The sequence below is a fragment of the Mobula birostris genome, chromosome 13, assembly GCF_030028105.1.
Source record: "Mobula birostris isolate sMobBir1 chromosome 13, sMobBir1.hap1, whole genome shotgun sequence".
Lineage (NCBI taxonomy): Eukaryota > Metazoa > Chordata > Chondrichthyes > Myliobatiformes > Myliobatidae > Mobula > Mobula birostris.
Window position 1 is genome coordinate 66563830 of NC_092382.1, and position 17438 is coordinate 66581267.

The following is a 17438-nucleotide window of genomic DNA, read 5'->3' on the forward strand; positions in this document are numbered from 1 at the left end:
ATCTCTCAGTGCCATGTCTTTCGCTGTGTAAGTCCTTCCCTGATTTGTGCTTCAAAATGGTAACACCTGTGTGTGTCTATTTCTGATTGTGTTTGGTAACATGGTGCACCGACCTTAGGTTCTAGATGGAAAGGTGTTGAGCAATAAAGGTTGGATAATGTCTTTAGTTTCCTTCACTTCGCTCCACAGGTCCGAGCTCAGTAATCACCGAGCTCCTGGCAAACTGGAACGATTTCAAGCTTCTGCAGTTGATTGACTTCTACCGGGACAGGCTGGAGCAGGCGATGGAAGGAGTGGTGCACGGAATGAGCCTGGCGTTAACGTTCGAGAATCAGTTCAGTGAAGAGGAACATCGGGTAAGTGAGCGAGAGAATGGGTTTGAATGTTCACACATCATAGGTGTCCAAAATCTGACTCATCGGATATTAAAGCAGATAAATGAACAACTGGGAAATAAATACTGAATATACAGTGGCATGCAAAAGTTTGGGCACCCTTGGTCAAAATTTCTGTTACTGTGAATAGTTAAGCGAGTAAAAGATGACCTGATTTCCAAAAGGCATAAAGTTATAGATGACACATTTCTTTAATATTTTAAGCAAGTGTTTTTTTTTTAAATTTCCATCTTTTACAGTTTTAAAATGACAAAAAAGGAAAAGGGCCCAAAGCAAAAGTTTGGGCACCCTGTATGGTCAGTACTCAGTAACACCCCTTTTGGCAAATATCACATTATATAAACGCTTTCTGTAGCCAGCTAAGGGTCTTTGAATTCTTGTTTGGAGGATTTTCGCCCATTCGTCCTTGCAAAAGGATTCTAGTTTACTGAGATTCTTGGTCCGTCTTGCGTGCACTGCTCTTCTGAGGTCTATCGACAGATTTTCGATGACATTTAGGTCGGGGGACTGAAAGGGCCATGGCAAAACCTTCAGCTTGCACCTCTTGAGGTAGTCCATTTTGTATTTTTGAGGTGTGTTTAGGATCATTATCCTGTTGTAGAAGACAGACGGTGTGATGTTTGCTTCCAGAAATTTGCTGGTATTTAATCAAATTCATTCTTCCCTCTACCAGTGAAACGTTCCCCGTGCCACTGGCTGCAACACAAGCCCAAAGCATGATCGATCCACCCCCGTGCTTAACAGTTGGAGAGCTGTACTTTTCATGAAATTCTGCACCCTTTTTTCTCCAAACATACCTTTGCTCATTGCGGCCAAAAAGTTCTATTTCAACTTCATGTTTCCAAAATGCACTAGGTTTGTTTAAGTGTTCCTTTGCAAACTTCTGACGCTGAATTTTGTGGACGCAGAAAAGGTTTTCTTCTGATGACTCTTCCATGAAGGTCATATTTGTGCAGGTGTCGCTGCACAGTAGAACAGTACACCACCACTCCAGAGTCTGCAAAACTTTCCTCAAGGTCTTTTCCAGTCAAACAGGGTTTTGATTTATCTTTCTAGCAATCCTACGATCAGTTCTCTTGAAAGCTTTCTTCGTCTTCCAGACCTCAACTTGACCTCCACCGTTCCTGTTAACTGCCATTTCTTAATTTCATTATGAACTGAGGAAATGGCTACCTGAAAACGCTTTGCTATCTTCTTATAACCTTCTCCTGCTTTGTGGGCATCATTTATTTTAATTTTCAGAGCGCTAGGCAGCTGCTTAGAGAAGCCCATGGCTGCTGATTGTTGGGACAAGGTTTGAAGATTCCGGGTATTTATAAAGCTCTGAAATTTGCATCACCTGGTCTTTCCTAACGATGATTGTGAACAATCCATAGCCCTAACAAGTTAATTAAGGTCTGAGACCTTAGTAAAAGTTATCAGAGAGCTCAAATCTCTTGGGGTGCCCAAACTTTTGCATGGTGCTCCTTTCCTTTTTTTCACTCTAAAATTGTACAAAACAAAAATAATACACTAATCTTGTTTAAAATGTTGAAAAGAATGTTTCATCTTTAACGTCATGTCTTTTGGAGATCAGTTCATTTTCTACTCACTTAACGATTCACAGTAACAGAAATTTTGACCAGGGGTGCCCAAATTTTGCATGCCCTGTACAATCACAAAATTATGAATCTGCACCAATGACAGAAAAGGGGTGAAAATATCCCCCGGACTGGTGGGTGATTGCTCATTTTCACAGCGAGGGAAGCGGGTAACTGTTGTATAGGCTTAACATAATGGACATTAAATAGAAATATGATACGGTATTTCCGTTTAGGACGATCGCAGAGCGTGACCGTAGGATTTCAGTGAAAACCTGGGCATCATCTGTGGGTGTCACAGGAACTCGACAGTGTTCTCTTTTGGGTGGAGGTGCTTGTGTTATAATTTGTAACTGCAAACTGTGTCTTTCGTGGTACACTACCATGTTGTGATGTTGTGATGTAATCACTGAAGAAACGCCACCAGAAAAGAAAATGGAAATACAGTGGGTGCCAGTCGCCGTCATGTTGGATACTGGCAGACTGAGAAGATTAATCGCATCATCTTTTCTGTAACTTCTCTGAGACTGAACACGTGCTATAAAAAAGCTTCTTGACTTCTTTGTTCATCTGCTTTATGATAAATCATATTTTATGATTTCTTATTGACACTGTCAAATCTGATGAGGAATTATTTATGGGTTGGAATCATTGTAACAAAGTGGTCACAGACCAGCCAGGATCTCATTGACTGGTGGGCCAGGTTCACGGTGAATGCCCCTCTCTGTTCTCTGCTCTGAATGTACAGCCCATCTCCAGAGAGGATCGGCATCCGGCCGTGTGATCCCGATAAAGGGAACATCGCTTACTTCGCATTCTCTGTGAATCTGGCAGTCCCCAATATGTTCATTTCTGCACCTCACAGAAAATCTCTGATCTCGCTGATAAGGGAGAGTTGGCGGATGGTTCTAAACTCCTCTTGAGCCTGGTGATTGAGAGAGGCTCCCGCGCCCGGAGGGTGATGTGGGAATCGTTTGTGAAAATGCGGAATGGCGTCCCAAAGTTGGACAAAATACTTAAAGAAATACAGGAATATGGTGAGATAATAGTAGAGATTAATGTCAATTCGGATTCAAACAATGCACACTCTATAATTCTGATTTCACCAAACTGTTTAAAATTAAACAGGTTGTGCACCGTACGAGCGATCAGACCCCGCTCAAGGTTTACGGGAGATCCCCAGTGAGCTGAAAGGTAGGTGAAGAAAATGCTGTTTCCACCAACCGCTGACACTTGCGCAGAACGGTCATGTTGATGAGTCACGGGGGTTTGACCAGGTAAATGTTGTCACTGTGACACAGTACATACTAAGGCACATAGAAACATCGTCTCCTGGAGGAAGAGTTTACAAAGGACATAATGAGGAACGAGGCTGAGAGTCGGGACTTGAGGAAAGGGGTGACTCCTCTCTGGTGCCTGGAACTACAGCTGCTTGCACCGGGGTCAGAGCAGACAAAGGAGCAATCCGGTGGAGGGGAAATCTGGGAAACCTCTACACCCCAAAAGGTCAAAACCTCACCCGACCTGCCTCTTTCCTCCTTCCCCACTGCCGAACATCCCTCATCCTAATTCATTTCTCTAAACTCCGTCAGTCCCCGCAGATAATCAGTTCTTCGAGTTGGACATCGATTGAAGTTCTAGTCACAGAATACCAGCAACAGCTTCCCTTTAAATAGAAAACCAGGTCATATTCCAACTAACCTGTCCAATCCCAAAAAAACAACTGTAACCCAGTCTGTTTATATCTGCACTCTCTTAATGCAAACAGTGGGAAGTCCATCAGGAGACAGTGGAGGTGAGGGGAGGGTGGGGGGGGGCAGTGAGGGTTGAAAACTCTACAGAACTGAAATTCATGTCTGCCTGTGGTGTGTGATGGAAACTGTGGACGGGTAAGAGCTGTCAATTAGGTCAGAGAAACCCAGTGTTGTGTTAATGCGGCGAGGAAGCTGAAAAGAACTGAAGAAATCGATAAAAAAAATGTTGAGATAAATTACATGCTCCAGACTGATGAGAAGCTCACTTCATCCATAAGCACATTGCGTCTGTGAAAATGGAGCCCTGGGCAGTGCAAGTGCTCAGAGTCCGAAAAGCTTCATATTCACAGACAGTGTTGTATCATCCAACTGCACATCTAACAGAGGAGAGGACGAAGGAAAGACAGATATTGCAACAGTTATTAATCTTACAGTAGCCAATGTTGTATCTCAGTATTCGAAAGTCTTCATCAGAAACATGAGGAATCCCTGCCAGTGTCCTGGTTCAGCGTCTCTCATTTCCAAGAACAAATTCCAAATATGTTATTGTTCTTATGGGACCTGAGATAGGCTAATTAGGAACTTTAGAAAGACCTCTCAGTCTCTGTCACTTCCGTAATTATTGTTTCGGTCCATATTCTGCCACCAAAGCCCCTCAGTTTCCTTGCACCACTGACTTAGTATATCTCTACAAATTGCCTGCAAAATTATTCTTCAATGTTCTTCATGCTGCTTGCCAAGGGAACAGATACAGCTGTAGAATTCTCACACCGACTTAGAAACATAGATACATAGAAAACCTACAACACAATGCAGGCCCGTCGGCCCTCAATGCTGCGCCTAACATTGAGTAATGTCAGTTACTTCAGAAATTACCTATGTTTACACATAGCCCTCTATTTTTCGAAGCTCTATGTACCTATCCAGGAGTCTCTTTAAAGACGCTATCGTACCCGTTCCCACCACCGGCAGACCATTCCAAACACTGACCACTCTCTGCGTAAAAAAACTTACCCCGACATCTCCTTTTTACCTACTTCCAAGCACCTTAAACCTATGTCCTCTCATGCTAGCCATTTCAGCCCTGGGAAAAAGCCTGTGACTATCCACACGATCAGTGCCTCTCATTATTTTGTACACCTCTGTCAGGTCACTTCTCATCCTCCAGGGAGAAAAGGCCGAGTTCACTCAACCTCTTCTCAAAATGCATGCTCCCTAATCCAGGCAACATCCTTGTAAATCCCCTCTGCACCCTTTCTATATTTTCCATATTCTTCCTGTACTGAGGTGACCAGAACTGAGCACAGTATTCCAGGTGGGGTCTGACCAGAGTCCTATGTAGCCGTAACATTACATCTCGATTCTTAAACTCAGTCCCACGGTTGATGAAGGCCAATGCACCGTATACCTTCTTAATTACAGAGTTAACCTGCGCAGCAGCTTTGAGTGTACTGTGGACTCGGACCCCATGATCCCTCCGATCCTCCACACTGCCAAAAGGCTTACCATTGATATTATATTTTGCCATCATATTTGACCTACCAATATAAACCACCTCACGCTTATCTGGGTTAAACTCCATCTGCCATCTCTCCGCCCAATTTTGCATCCTATTGATGTCCCGCTGTAACCTCTGACAGCCCTCCACATTATCCACAACTCTCTCAAGCTTTGTGTCATCAGCAAATGTATTAATCCATTACTCCACTTCCTCATCCAGGTCAATGATAAAAATCACAAAGTGAAAGGGACCCCGAACAGATCCCTGAGTCATCGACCTCCATGCAGAATATGAACCACCTACAACCACACTTTGCCTTCTGTGGGCAAGCCAGTTCTACATCCACAAAGCAATGTCCCCTTGGATCGTATGACTTCGTACTTTCTCAATAAGCCTTGCATCGGGTACCATGCCAAATGCCTTGCTAAAATCCATTATACTGTACATCTACTGCTCTACCTTCATCAATGTGTTTAGTCACATCCTCAAAAAAAATCAATCAGGCTCGTAAGGCACGACATGCCTTTGATAAAACAATGCTCACTATTCCTAATCATATTATGCCTCTCCGAATGTTCATAAATCCTGCCTCTCAGTGTCTTTTCCATCGGTCTACCAATTCCTGAAGTAAGATTCACTGGTCTATAATTTCCAGTGCAATCTCTACTCCCTTTCTTGAATAAGGGAACAACATCTACAAACCTACAACCCACTGGAACCTCTCCTGTCCCGATTGATGATGCGTTGATAGTTGCCAGAGACTCATCAATCTGCTCCGTCGCCTCCCGTAGTAACCTGGGGTGCATCTCGTCTGGTCCCGGAGACTTTTCCAAAAACTCCAGCACGTCCTCTTTCTTCATGTCTGTATGCTCGCCAAGATCCTTTTCCGTAGTGAATACTGAAGCAAAGTACTTACTAGGAACCTCTGCTATCTCTTCCGGTTCCATACTCAGTTTTCCACTGTCACACTTGATTGGTCCTATTCTCTCTTATCATCTTGCTGTTCACATACTTGTAGAATGCCTTGGGTGGTTTCCTTAATCTTTCCCGCCAAGGCCTTCTCATGGTCCCTTCTGGCTCTCCTAATTTCATCCTTAAGCGCCTTCCTGCTAGCCTTATAATCTTCTAGGTCTCTAGCATTGCCTAGATTTTTGAACCTTTCGTAAGCTTTTCTTTTCTTCTTGACGAGATTTTCAACAGCTTTTGTACACCACGGTTCCTGTACCCTGCGCACCTATGCAGAATGCCACGCAAATATCCCCTGAACGTTTGCCACATTTCTGCCATACATTTCCCTGAGAACATCTGTTCCCAATTTATGATTCCAAGTTCCTGCCCAATTACTTCATATTTCTCCTCACTCCTAACTTGTCTGTTCCTACGTCGCTCTAATGCTATGGTAAAGGAGACAGAATTGTGATAACTATCTCCAAAATGCTATTCCACTGAGAGATCTGACACTTGACCAGGTTCATTTCCCAATACCAGATCAAGTACAGCTTCTCCTCTTGTAGGCTTATCTACATATTATATCGGGAAACCTTCCTGAATACACCTAGCAAACTCCACCTCATCTGAAGCCCTTGCTCTAGGGTGATTGCAATCAATATTTTGGAAATTAAAACCTCCCGCCACGCCAACCCGGTTATTCTTGCATCTTTACAGAATCTGTCTCCCCATCTGCTGCTCGATGTCCATGTTACTATTGGGTGGTCGATAAAAAAACGCCCAGTAGAGTTATTGACCTCTTCCTGTTTATAACTTCCACCCACAGAGACTCAGTAGGCAATCCCTCCATAACTTCCTCCTTTCCTGCAACCGTGACATTATCTCTGACCAGCAGTGCCACGCCCACCCCTTTTGTCTTCCTCCCTGTTCTTTCTGAAACACCTAAATCCTGGCACTCTAGGTAACCACTTCTGAACATGCAATAGATACTCCCCTGGATCTTTAAAGAACAACTTCTCTACTAGTTTGCCATTCTCTAATGTAACTGTTTATACAATCCATGCTTTCCTACGTTCCCTGTCTCACTCGAATACGTTGAATGAATGGCTACTGAGAAAACATGCCTGCATCGTTTAGCGCCAGATCACCGGTGTTTTTCTCAGAACTCTCAACTCTCTAAGAAGATGATATAAACGGTATTTGCTGGCCCCGGATACATGGTGAAGACTAAAATGTCATTTTCAAGATCCGTTACACAATAAACGTCTATGTAGAGTATACCTGTTATTTGGAAACCCCACACACCCCTGGCAGGATCCTAATGCGCTGTGAAACCCTGCACATCTCTGGCAGGGTACTGACACACCGCTAGACACCACACACCCCTGGCAGGATCCTAATGCGCTGTGAAACCCTGCACATCTCTGGCAGGGTATTGACACACTGCTAGACACCACAGACCCCTGGCAGGATCCTAATGCGCTGTGAAACCCTGCACATCTCTGGCAGGGTACTGACACACCGCTAGACACCACAGACCCCTGGCAGGATCCTAATGCGCTGTGAAACCCTGCACATCTCTGGCAGGGTACTGACCCACCGCTAGACACCACACACCCCTGGCAGGATCCTAATGCGCTGTGAAACCCTGCACATCTCTGGCAGGGTAGTGACACACCGCTAGACACCACACACCCCTGGCAGGATCCTAATGCGCTGTGAAACCCTGCACATCTCGGGCAGGGTACTGACACACCGCTAGACACCACACGCCCCTGGCAGCATCCTAATGCGCTGTGAAACCCTGCACATCTCTGGCAGGGTACTGACACACCGCTAGACACCACACACCCCTGGCAGGATCCTAATGCTCTGTGAAACCCTGCACATCTCTGGCAGGGTACTGACACACCGCTAGACACCACACACCCCTGGCAGGATCCTAATGCGCTGTGAAACCCTGCACATCTCTGGCAGGGTACTGACACACCGCTAGACACCACACACCCCTGGCAGGGGCTGACACGCTGCGAGACTCCACAAGCCTGTTGCCGTCTACCTACACGCTGCGAGATGCCATACACTCCTGCAAGAGCCGTCACACAATGTGAAACCCTTTAACTACTTTACAAGGCTCTGGAGCACTCTGAGGTCCCGCACACTCCTGTCAGGATCCTGACATACCGTGAGGTTTCACATTCTTCAGGTGTACTTTCACTGCAAGTAACTTTCCCACACCTCATCCAGACCAGGTCCTACATTGACATCGGCTATCCCTTATTTCAGGACGGGCTCGGGTTTCAGTGGGAGAGGTTTCGGGAATAATGAACACAACTCAAGTTCTGAGATGGTTATGAATAAAGAGAGGTCTGCAGCTTAGGTGATACACAGGGTGGGGATGTTAAATTGGGGAAGGCAGATTAAATGGTAGAAGTCAGGTGAGGAGCAACTGTTACAGGGCAAATCTCCGTCTGGTGAGAGTCGATATATATCAGCTGATCAGAATTTCGAACCGGCATGTTGCAAAGAGGATTAGAGCATAGTTTGTCACCGTCCCGTGACGGTGATGGGAAATGTTGTGAATTTAGTCTGCAAATGAAATATATGGTTTCTGAAGCTGAGGTGAGACAATGAGTAATGGAGAGGGAAGAAGAGTCTCAAAGAGTCCAGTGGGGTATCGTCGTGGCTATCCCTCGAGGTCGAGGATGATGGTCTTCATTCTGAAGAAGTGGTCCCCAGAGCGAAGACGCCTGTGCGTGAATTTGTTTAACGAATACTTGATGTTGCACTCCAAGAAGCACACAATACTTCACAAATCAACCAACTGATTCCAATGGCATGGAAACCACGACGATTGGAGCTGGTGGATTTGTTGCAGCCTTCATCCGCCTTCACAGCCGTTGAGTGGGGTATAGATCAGTTGCAGAGGCGAGTGGGCAAATAGCAGATGGAGTTTAATCCAGAAAAGTGTGAAGGTATGGGGGATGTTTAAAGTAGCTGGCAGACGCTAACATCATTGAGGTGCAGAGGGAGTTTGTTGTCAATGTCCGTAGCTCGCTAGGTGTGACAACACAGGTAAATGAAGAAGATACGATCACATAGTTCACTTCATTGTACGGAGCACTAAGTCTATCGAAGCTTTAGGTTACAGATGTATAAAACTTTGGTTTGGCTGCACTTGGAGAATTGGTTCAATTCTGTCGGTCCATTACAGGAAGGATCTGGAGAACTCGGAGAAGAGAGGTTTACCAGATGCTACCGGGATTGGAAATGATCCTGCTTTTCAAAATTTTAGTTCAATTTGAATAATAGATCTGTAGCATCCACTCTCTCCCTTTCTCCAGAGCAGTGGTGTGCCTTGGGGATCGGTTTTGGGATCCCTACTGTTCGTGATTTTTATAAATGATCTGGATGAGGAAGTGGAGGGATGGTTTAGTAAATCTGCTGACGACACGAAGTTTGAGGGTGTAGTGAATAGTGTGAAGGGCTGTCAGAGATTACAACGAGACATTGATGGGATGCAAAACTGGGCTGAGAAGTGGCAAATAGAGTTTAACCCAGATAAGTGTGAGATGGTTTATTTTGTTAGGGCAAATATGATGGCAGAATATAGCATTAATGGTAAGATTCTTGGAAGTGTGGAGGATCAGAGGGATCTTGGGGTCCGAGTTCATAGGACACTCAAAGCTGCAATGTAAGTTGACTCTGTGGTTAAGAAGGCATATGGTGCATTGGCCTTCATCAGTCGTGGGATTGATTTTAAGAACCAAGATGTAATATTACAGCTATACAAGACAGTGGTAAGAGTCCACTTGGAGTACTGTACTCAATTCTGGTCGCCTCAGTACAGGAAGGACGTGGAAACCATAGAAAAGGTGCAGAGGAGATTTACAAAGATGTTTCCTAGATTGGGTAGAATGCCTTACAGTATGAGTGTGCTCGGACTTGTTTCCTTGGAGCGACGGAGGATGAGAAGTGACCTGATAGAGGTGTACAAGATAATGAGAGGCATTGATCGAGTGGATAGTCAAAGACTTTTCCCCAGGGCTGAAATGGCTAGCACGAGAGCGCATAGTTTTAAGGTGCTTGGAAGTAGGTACAGAGGAGATGTCAGGGGTAAGTTTTCTTTCGCAGAGAGTGGTGAGTGCGTGGAATGGGCTGCCGGCGACGTTAGTGGAAGCGGAAACAGTAGGGTCTTCTGAGAAACTCCTGGATGGCGACATGGAGCTGAGAAAAGTAGAGGGCTATGGATAAAGCCTAGGTAATTCTAAGGTAGTGACATGTTCGGCACAGAATTGTTGGCTGAAGAGTCTGTATTGTTCTCTAGGTTTTCTATGTCTCTATGTTTTTATTCTCCCTGTCCTGCTGAGTATTTCCCGTGTATACTGTTTAGTGGACATGAGACTGCAGATCTGCAGGCCCGGACATTCTTCTGGATGATCTCGGTGAGTTGTCCAGCATCCGTGGTATAGTAGGGTGAATAAATTATTTATGTTTGATTAGAAACGCTGATTGTCTGAGTCAGCTTTGCGAGACCTTGACAGCTGACCCCCACCACCCCTACAACGTTGCTGATCGACATGCAGTAGGTTTCTTTTGTTTTATTCTGTTACGTACCCCGTAACTGGGTTGCCAAACCAGCAGAAATGGACCACTTAGTTGGAGTCTGGTTTAACAGAAATTAATAAAGTTTTATTAAAGAAATAAGTAACACAGTACTCTAATCGTAAGGATGTAAATGAAACAGGTTAGCAATGATAATACACACGTGTACACAGAACTAGGGTAACAGGAATCAGCCAAGTTCTATCGCAGTCTAGGGGTAAAATGATCAGTCTCAAGTGACGCAGAGTTCAGTTCAGCTTAGTACAGTTTGCAGTAATCGCTGTTGTGCTGTTGGAGAGAGAGAGAGAATGCAAATTTTGATTCAAACAGACCTTTGATGTTCTTCGCAGTTAGCTTTCGGGCGAACCCATTTATGTCTTCTGTGGTCACCGACTGTGATCCCTCCGTTCTGGATACGACCGTTCTTCCGCGGTGAACCCGGCACCCAGGCAAGGGCGGGCACACACACCAGGTTCCCGCCACCCTGTCAGTCTATGGTCGGTTCCCTCGAACCAGACCTCCAACTTTAACCAACTTGTGGGGGCACACCGCTCTTCCAGGGTCTCGTTATCTCGTGATCTCGTGGTGTGTGTCGTGCCTTAGCGAACCTGTTCTTTTTATCCCCCTGCTGGGGTATCGCCTGTCCATTAAACTTCAAACAGTTCAGGTTCAAAGCAATCGATCTGTCAATATCTGAAATGTCTTTCTTTCTCTTTAATCTCGCTCTTCTCTCTTATTAGCATTTTGAATGTTTCTCCATTGTTCCCCTTATCTCTCTCATCAGCATCAATCTTCTGATAACTTGGTTTTTCGTCACAATTCTGATTCACTGCAACCAAATTTACTTTAGTGTATGAACATATTCTGATAAATTAAATTGATACAAGAGCTTTGTGCTGCACTATTTGTTGTTTGCTAAATTCTGAGTTGAGGCGTCTAACATTTTGACTCTTTCTCTGTTCCCATGGAAGATGTTCAACAGAAACACAAGGAGACTCTGCGGGCACAAACCGAAACACTGAGCGTGAACACGATCCTGATGACGGAGAAGGTGAATGTCTTCCAGCTGGTTGATCGATACGCTGAGATCACGGTCATTTCTACTATTCGTGATCGGAGACTGGTGGAACACGAGCTGCTGGCGAGAGGCAGAGACCACGAGGAGTGGAGAAAACAACATCTCCTCAGAGAGCTGGAAAAACTCCGGACTGATCAGTTGTTCCAGAGCAGCTTTTCCCAAAGTAAATGCAAATCTGGGAGTTCGGCAGCATTGGCTGGAGTCCCGGGGATAGGGAAAACAACAATGGTGCAAAAGATTGTTTATGACTGGGCCATGGGGAAAATATACCAACAATTCCAGTTTGTCTTCAGTTTCAAATTCAGGGATTTAAACTCCATTAACTGCAGAATAAACCTGAGGGAACTGATTTTGGATCAGTATCCTTACTTTGGGAATTTCCTGAGAGAGGTTTGGAAAAACCCAGAGGGATTGCTGTTTATATTCGATGGCTTGGATGAATTCAAACATAAAATTGATTTTGCTGACAGTCGGAGAGATACAGAACCTCAGCACAAGTGCCCAGATCCCGAGTGGTGGTGTGAAGTGTCGGATATTGTGTACAGTTTAATCCAGCACAAGCTGCTGCCAGGGTGTTCAGTACTGGTGACCACCCGACCCACTGTGTTACATTTATTAGAAAAGGCAGAAATCAATGTCTGGGCTGAAATCCTGGGATTTGTCGATGAAGAACGGAAGGGATATTTCATGAGGCATTTTGAAGATAAGACGGTAGCAGAAGCTGTTTTCAAACATGTGGAGGAGAACGAGATCCTGTACACCATGAGCTACAATCCCTCCTACTGCTGGATCCTCGCTCTGGCACTGGGACCCTTCTTCGCAAAAAGAGACAGGGACCCCCAGCGAGTTCCCAAGACCATAACCCAACTCTATTCCTACTATATTTACAACATCCTGAAAAACCACGGCCGTGAGATTGAGAACCCCCTTGACGTGTTACTCAGGGTTGGTCAGATGGCCTTCAGAGGTGTGTTTGACAAGAAGATTGTATTTACAAATGGAGATTTAATCAACTACAATCTGAAGCCTTCCCAGTTCTTGTCTGGGTTCTTAATGGAGCTTTTGGAGAGAGAGGATTCTCCCCGATGTGTGGTGTACACATTCCCACACCTCACCATCCAGGAGTTTGTAGCGGCACTCGCACAGTTCCTGAATCCGCATCCCGGGGATATCCTGAAATTCCTCACTGAAGCCCACAACACAACAGATGGCCGATTTGAGGTGTTTCTCCGTTTTGTTGCTGGCCTCTCCTCTCCAATGACAGCTCGGGGCCTGGAGGAGTTTCTGGGACCATTTCCCCGTCAAACAACCTGCCGGGTGATTGACTGGGTGAGGGAGGAGGTTAAACGCCAGAGTGGAAACACGAGGAGTGAAGCTGGTAAAAGGAGCCTCCTGAACACACTGCACTACCTGTTTGAGTCTCAGAATTGTGGGCTGGCTCAGGCCGCACTGGAATCTGTGGAAACACTTTCATTCAGTAGAATGACACTGACCCCGATTGACTGTGCGGTCCTGTCTCATGTCATCGGACTCTGTGATACAATAAAACATATCGACCTAGTTGGCTGCCACATTCAGTGTGAAGGAATCCAGCGGCTGGTACCTGGGCTGCACAAATGCCAGGAGTTGGGGTAACTTCACTTATTTCTCAGTCTGATCTGTGAAAGTATTTCATTATTTTGTTTTAATGTAAAGGTAAAGCAGATTATGAGTTTTTGTGACAAATTAATAGACAATCGGTCAGTAAATCAAGAACGGGAGTGCCCTATGGTTTCGTGTATAGAGATGTTGGAGACTTCAGATGAGCGAACAATGGCCGTTGGTTTAATGGTAGTAAATCACATGAATGGCCGTGTTTCTCACTGCATGTGACACGTCAATTGACAATGTTCCTTCTCACTGTCACTGACATCGACACCGACACTGACTGCAGCAGGTGTGACGGATCTGCGCACCCTCTTCCCGATGAAGTACAAGAGAGGATCAGAGGAATGTCCCAGTGAGAGGGAGAGAAATACCCGAGATTATCCTTCCCAACCCCTCTCCCCGCGTGTGACTATCACGATCACTCCAACAGTGTGACTTTGTTCACTGCCAGATACCCAACACTCATGTGGGCATCACCTCTTCCAATTGTGGGGTTCAATTCTGACCAACCCTCCCCGTGCGATCTACGTCTGCATCACATCCTGTTGTGGAATCTTGCTTCCCCATCTGCCTTCCTCCTATGGGATCTCTCTTCTTCATCCCCCTTTCCTCCTATGGGATCTCTCTTCCCCATTCCCTTTCCTCCTATGGGATCTGTCTTTGCCATATCCTCTTCGTCTTGTGGGATGGCTCTTTACCTATCTTCCTTCATTGTGGGATCTCGCTTCCCTATCCCACTTCCTCCTCTGGGATCTATCCTCTGCATACATTTTTCCTCCTGTGGGATCTCTCTTCTCCATTCTCCTTCCTCCTGTGGTAATTATCCACTCCATCCCCCTTCCTCCTGTGGCATCTGTCTTCCACATCCCCCTTCCTCCTGTGGGATTTCTTTTCTCCATTTCCCGTCCTCCCATGGAATCCCTCTTCTCCACCCCCCTCGTCCTGTGGGGATATCTCTTTCCCATCTCCCTTCCTTCTGTGGCATCTTTCTTCTCTATTCCCCTTCCTTCCCGTGGTATCTCTATTCCACATCTCCCTTCCTCCTGTGGGATTACTCTGCCTATCCCTTTTGCCCTGGCGGGCTTTTCTTCCACCATCTCCCATGGACACGTTCTCATCCACAACTCTTCCTCCCTGTGGGACTTTTTCCAGCCTTTCAACGCTGCAGCTTTCTACCATCTCGTCAGGATTTTTTTCCTAACGTCGGGGACTGAGACAGAATATAGAAAGTTTACAGAGTCACACCGACAGGCTAAATTACTAACATTCGGAGCTGGGCAGTGAGGGACATTGACAGTCATGTGAATTGGTCAGTGATTTATTGAAGGGTTTAATGTTTCCTGAAATACCGAGTGAGAGGAATTCCCTCAGAACCACTGTCTGAATCAATTTGTTCATCAATTTGTCTGTTTGTGTTTAGGCTTGGGATGAATAAACTGGGAGATTCAGGAGTGAAACTGCTGTCTGCAGCTCTGAGGAATCGAGAGTGTAAAATACAGACACTATGGTAAGTGTCAGAAAGGGATATTGCGGTTATAGTCACTGGGTATCTGACACTGAACATTAAGGTGATCAGTAATTGTATTACTGATAAACACTGGGAATTTCTACCGTCTCCTGTCTCTCTGTGGCCTTTACCCACACTCTCCCTTTCATCCACAGGCTGAGCAATGTCGGTCTCACAGATTCTGGTGCCAAGCATCTTGCCTCCGCTCTCAGCACAAACCCTTCACTGACGAAGCTGAACCTGAATGAAAATGAACTAGGAGATTCAGGGGTGAAACTGGTGTCTGAGGCTCTGACGAACTCGGAGTGTAAAATCCAGAAACTGTGGTAAGTGTAAGACTGTGGGAGATTGTCTTTACAGTCACTGGGTGTCTGACGCTGAACATTAATGTGATCAGTAATTGTCTAATTGGTCAACATTCGAGATTCATAGCGTCCACTGTCTCTCGGTGTCCTTCACCCTCACTCCCTCATCTCCAGGTTGTACAAGGTCGGTCTCACTGATGCTGGTGTCGATGATCTCGTCTCCGCTCTCAGTGCAACCCAATCACTGGCAGAGCTGGATCTGGGATCAAACTCGCTCACAGACCAATCTGTCCCCGCTCTTCGCCGCCTCATACTGGCCCTCCCGAATCTGGAGCGGATCTGGTGAGTGATTGTGTTCATATTCAATGTCATAAAATATCAGCGGATCCGCCGGGTTTCCGCTTGTGTTTGTCTGTGAATGTTGTTGAAACATTAACCCTAGTCCTCTGTTGCTGACACTGTTGTGTAATTTGTTATTTCCTCTTCACTCTTCCATCTGTTTCAGGCTGTGGGACAATCGGATCAGTTGGACCGGGGAAGAGGAACTGAAGTCTCTGCAGGAACTCAGATCCGGACTGAGTCTGATACTGTGAACATCTGAATGTGTGCACATCCCCACCCACAGTTTGACAGACTCTCCGCCCACCCCCTCCCCCGCGCCTTTAATGGACCGTGACAGATTTAATTCCCAAAGTTTCTGACGGACCCCGTCTCCAGCAGCGCGCTCTGTGACGTCAGAGTCAGTTCCAGAGACGTAATTCCACCTCCGGATCAGCGGAACTGCCTCCGATGTATGTTCAGTTCGGAGAGCTCCCCCAGGCAGTAAGAGCCCGGAGGCAGTGCTCATGGGACACCAGTCCCGGGATGGGGTAATCCGGGGAGTGAATCCTTTTGCCCACTTTGCTGAGGACGGTACATTCCGCAGTGTGGCCGAAATAATAATGTTAAATTGACAAATACCCACAACCTCAAATTGAAAAACAAACTGTACCTCACATGTCCTTTAGAATTATCCCCATCTGATCTTAAATTCATGGCCCCTTCTACTGGAAATTTCAACCCTGAAGAAAAGATACTGTCTGTCTTGTATATCTGTGCCGCTCATAAACTTAGAAACATCAATCAGATCTACTCTCAGCCTCCTCCGCTCTAGTAAATAAAAACAGTCGCTGTTCGTCTAAACTCCAGTCGTCGCGCATGCTCTCTAATCCAGGTAGCACCCTGGTTAATATTTTCAGCAGCCTCTACAAAGACTCGACATCCTTCCTCTAGTGGGGCCACCAGAGTAAATGCATTACTCTGGGTGCGACCACACTTTGTTAAGCTCTCCACCTTTCTTGTAATACCACGAGCATTTATCTTATTCAGCAGCCTTATGTGCAGCACCTTATCAAATGCCTTCTGAAAATCCAAATAAACAATATCCATTAACTCTCCTTTGTCTGTATTTGCTGTTATTTCCTCAAAAATTGCATCAGGAAAGAGAGATTTCCCTCTCACCACAATCTCCTGTCTTATCACCATATCCTTTCATGCTCTGACTAATCAAGATTCTGTCAACCTCTGCCTTAAATATAACAGATCACCTGTCCTCCTTAGACATCTGTGGCAAAGAATTTCACATATTCTCCACGTTCTGAGCAAAGAATTTCACATATTCTCCACGTTCATATTCCTCCTCATCGTTCTAAGTTGACCTCCTTCAGCCCCCTCTATTAGGAGGCTGTGTTTTCTGGTCTCAGACCTCTTCCATCCACCTCCATATCATGAGAAACATCCTCTCTACATCCACTCTATCAAAGCCGTTCAACATTCGATAGGTTTCATTGAAGATCCCAATCATCCTTTTAAATTCCAGTGATTAGCTTCCCAAAGCACCAAAACCTCCTCCTATGACAAGCCTTTCCATTCCGGAATCATTTTTGGGAATCAGTAAATGAAACAGTGTAACTTGGCAAACACCATGCCTGCTCCCTCAAACTCTCAGGGAGACTCTCTCTGTCTGGTTAGAATCACTGAGCACAGCAGTAAGAGTGTAAATAAGTGGAGAGGACTTTGGAGGTCATTCTTGAGTGGGAGATATTAGTGGCCAGTGTTGGAGTATTTAAGTTAAGGATA

The 17438-nt window shown here is 45.6% G+C and overlaps 1 protein-coding gene across 1 annotated transcript; it reads left to right on the top strand.

Annotated features, from left to right (window-relative positions):
• Window positions 1–269: 269 nt before the first annotated feature.
• Window positions 270–16006, top strand: LOC140207666 (NACHT, LRR and PYD domains-containing protein 3-like). The gene is made up of 8 exons (XM_072276223.1): window positions 270–356; window positions 2841–3012; window positions 3104–3169; window positions 11755–13492; window positions 14929–15015; window positions 15171–15341; window positions 15495–15662; window positions 15826–16006. The coding sequence occupies exons 1-8, from the start codon at window positions 285–287 to the stop codon at window positions 15911–15913; spliced, it is 2562 nt and encodes an 853-aa protein (XP_072132324.1). The 5' UTR covers window positions 270–284; the 3' UTR covers window positions 15914–16006.
• The last annotated feature ends 1432 nt before the right edge of the window (window positions 16007–17438 follow it).

Coding starts and splice junctions, on each gene's coding strand:
- LOC140207666 (XM_072276223.1), top strand. CDS start 285: ATGGAAGGAGTGGTGCACGGAATGAGCCTGGCGTTAACGTTCGAGAAT. Junction 3,013..3,103: donor TAAAGAAATACAGGAATATG/GTGAGATAATAG, acceptor AAAATTAAACAG/GTTGTGCACCGTACGAGCGA. Junction 15,016..15,170: donor TGTAAAATACAGACACTATG/GTAAGTGTCAGA, acceptor TTTCATCCACAG/GCTGAGCAATGTCGGTCTCA.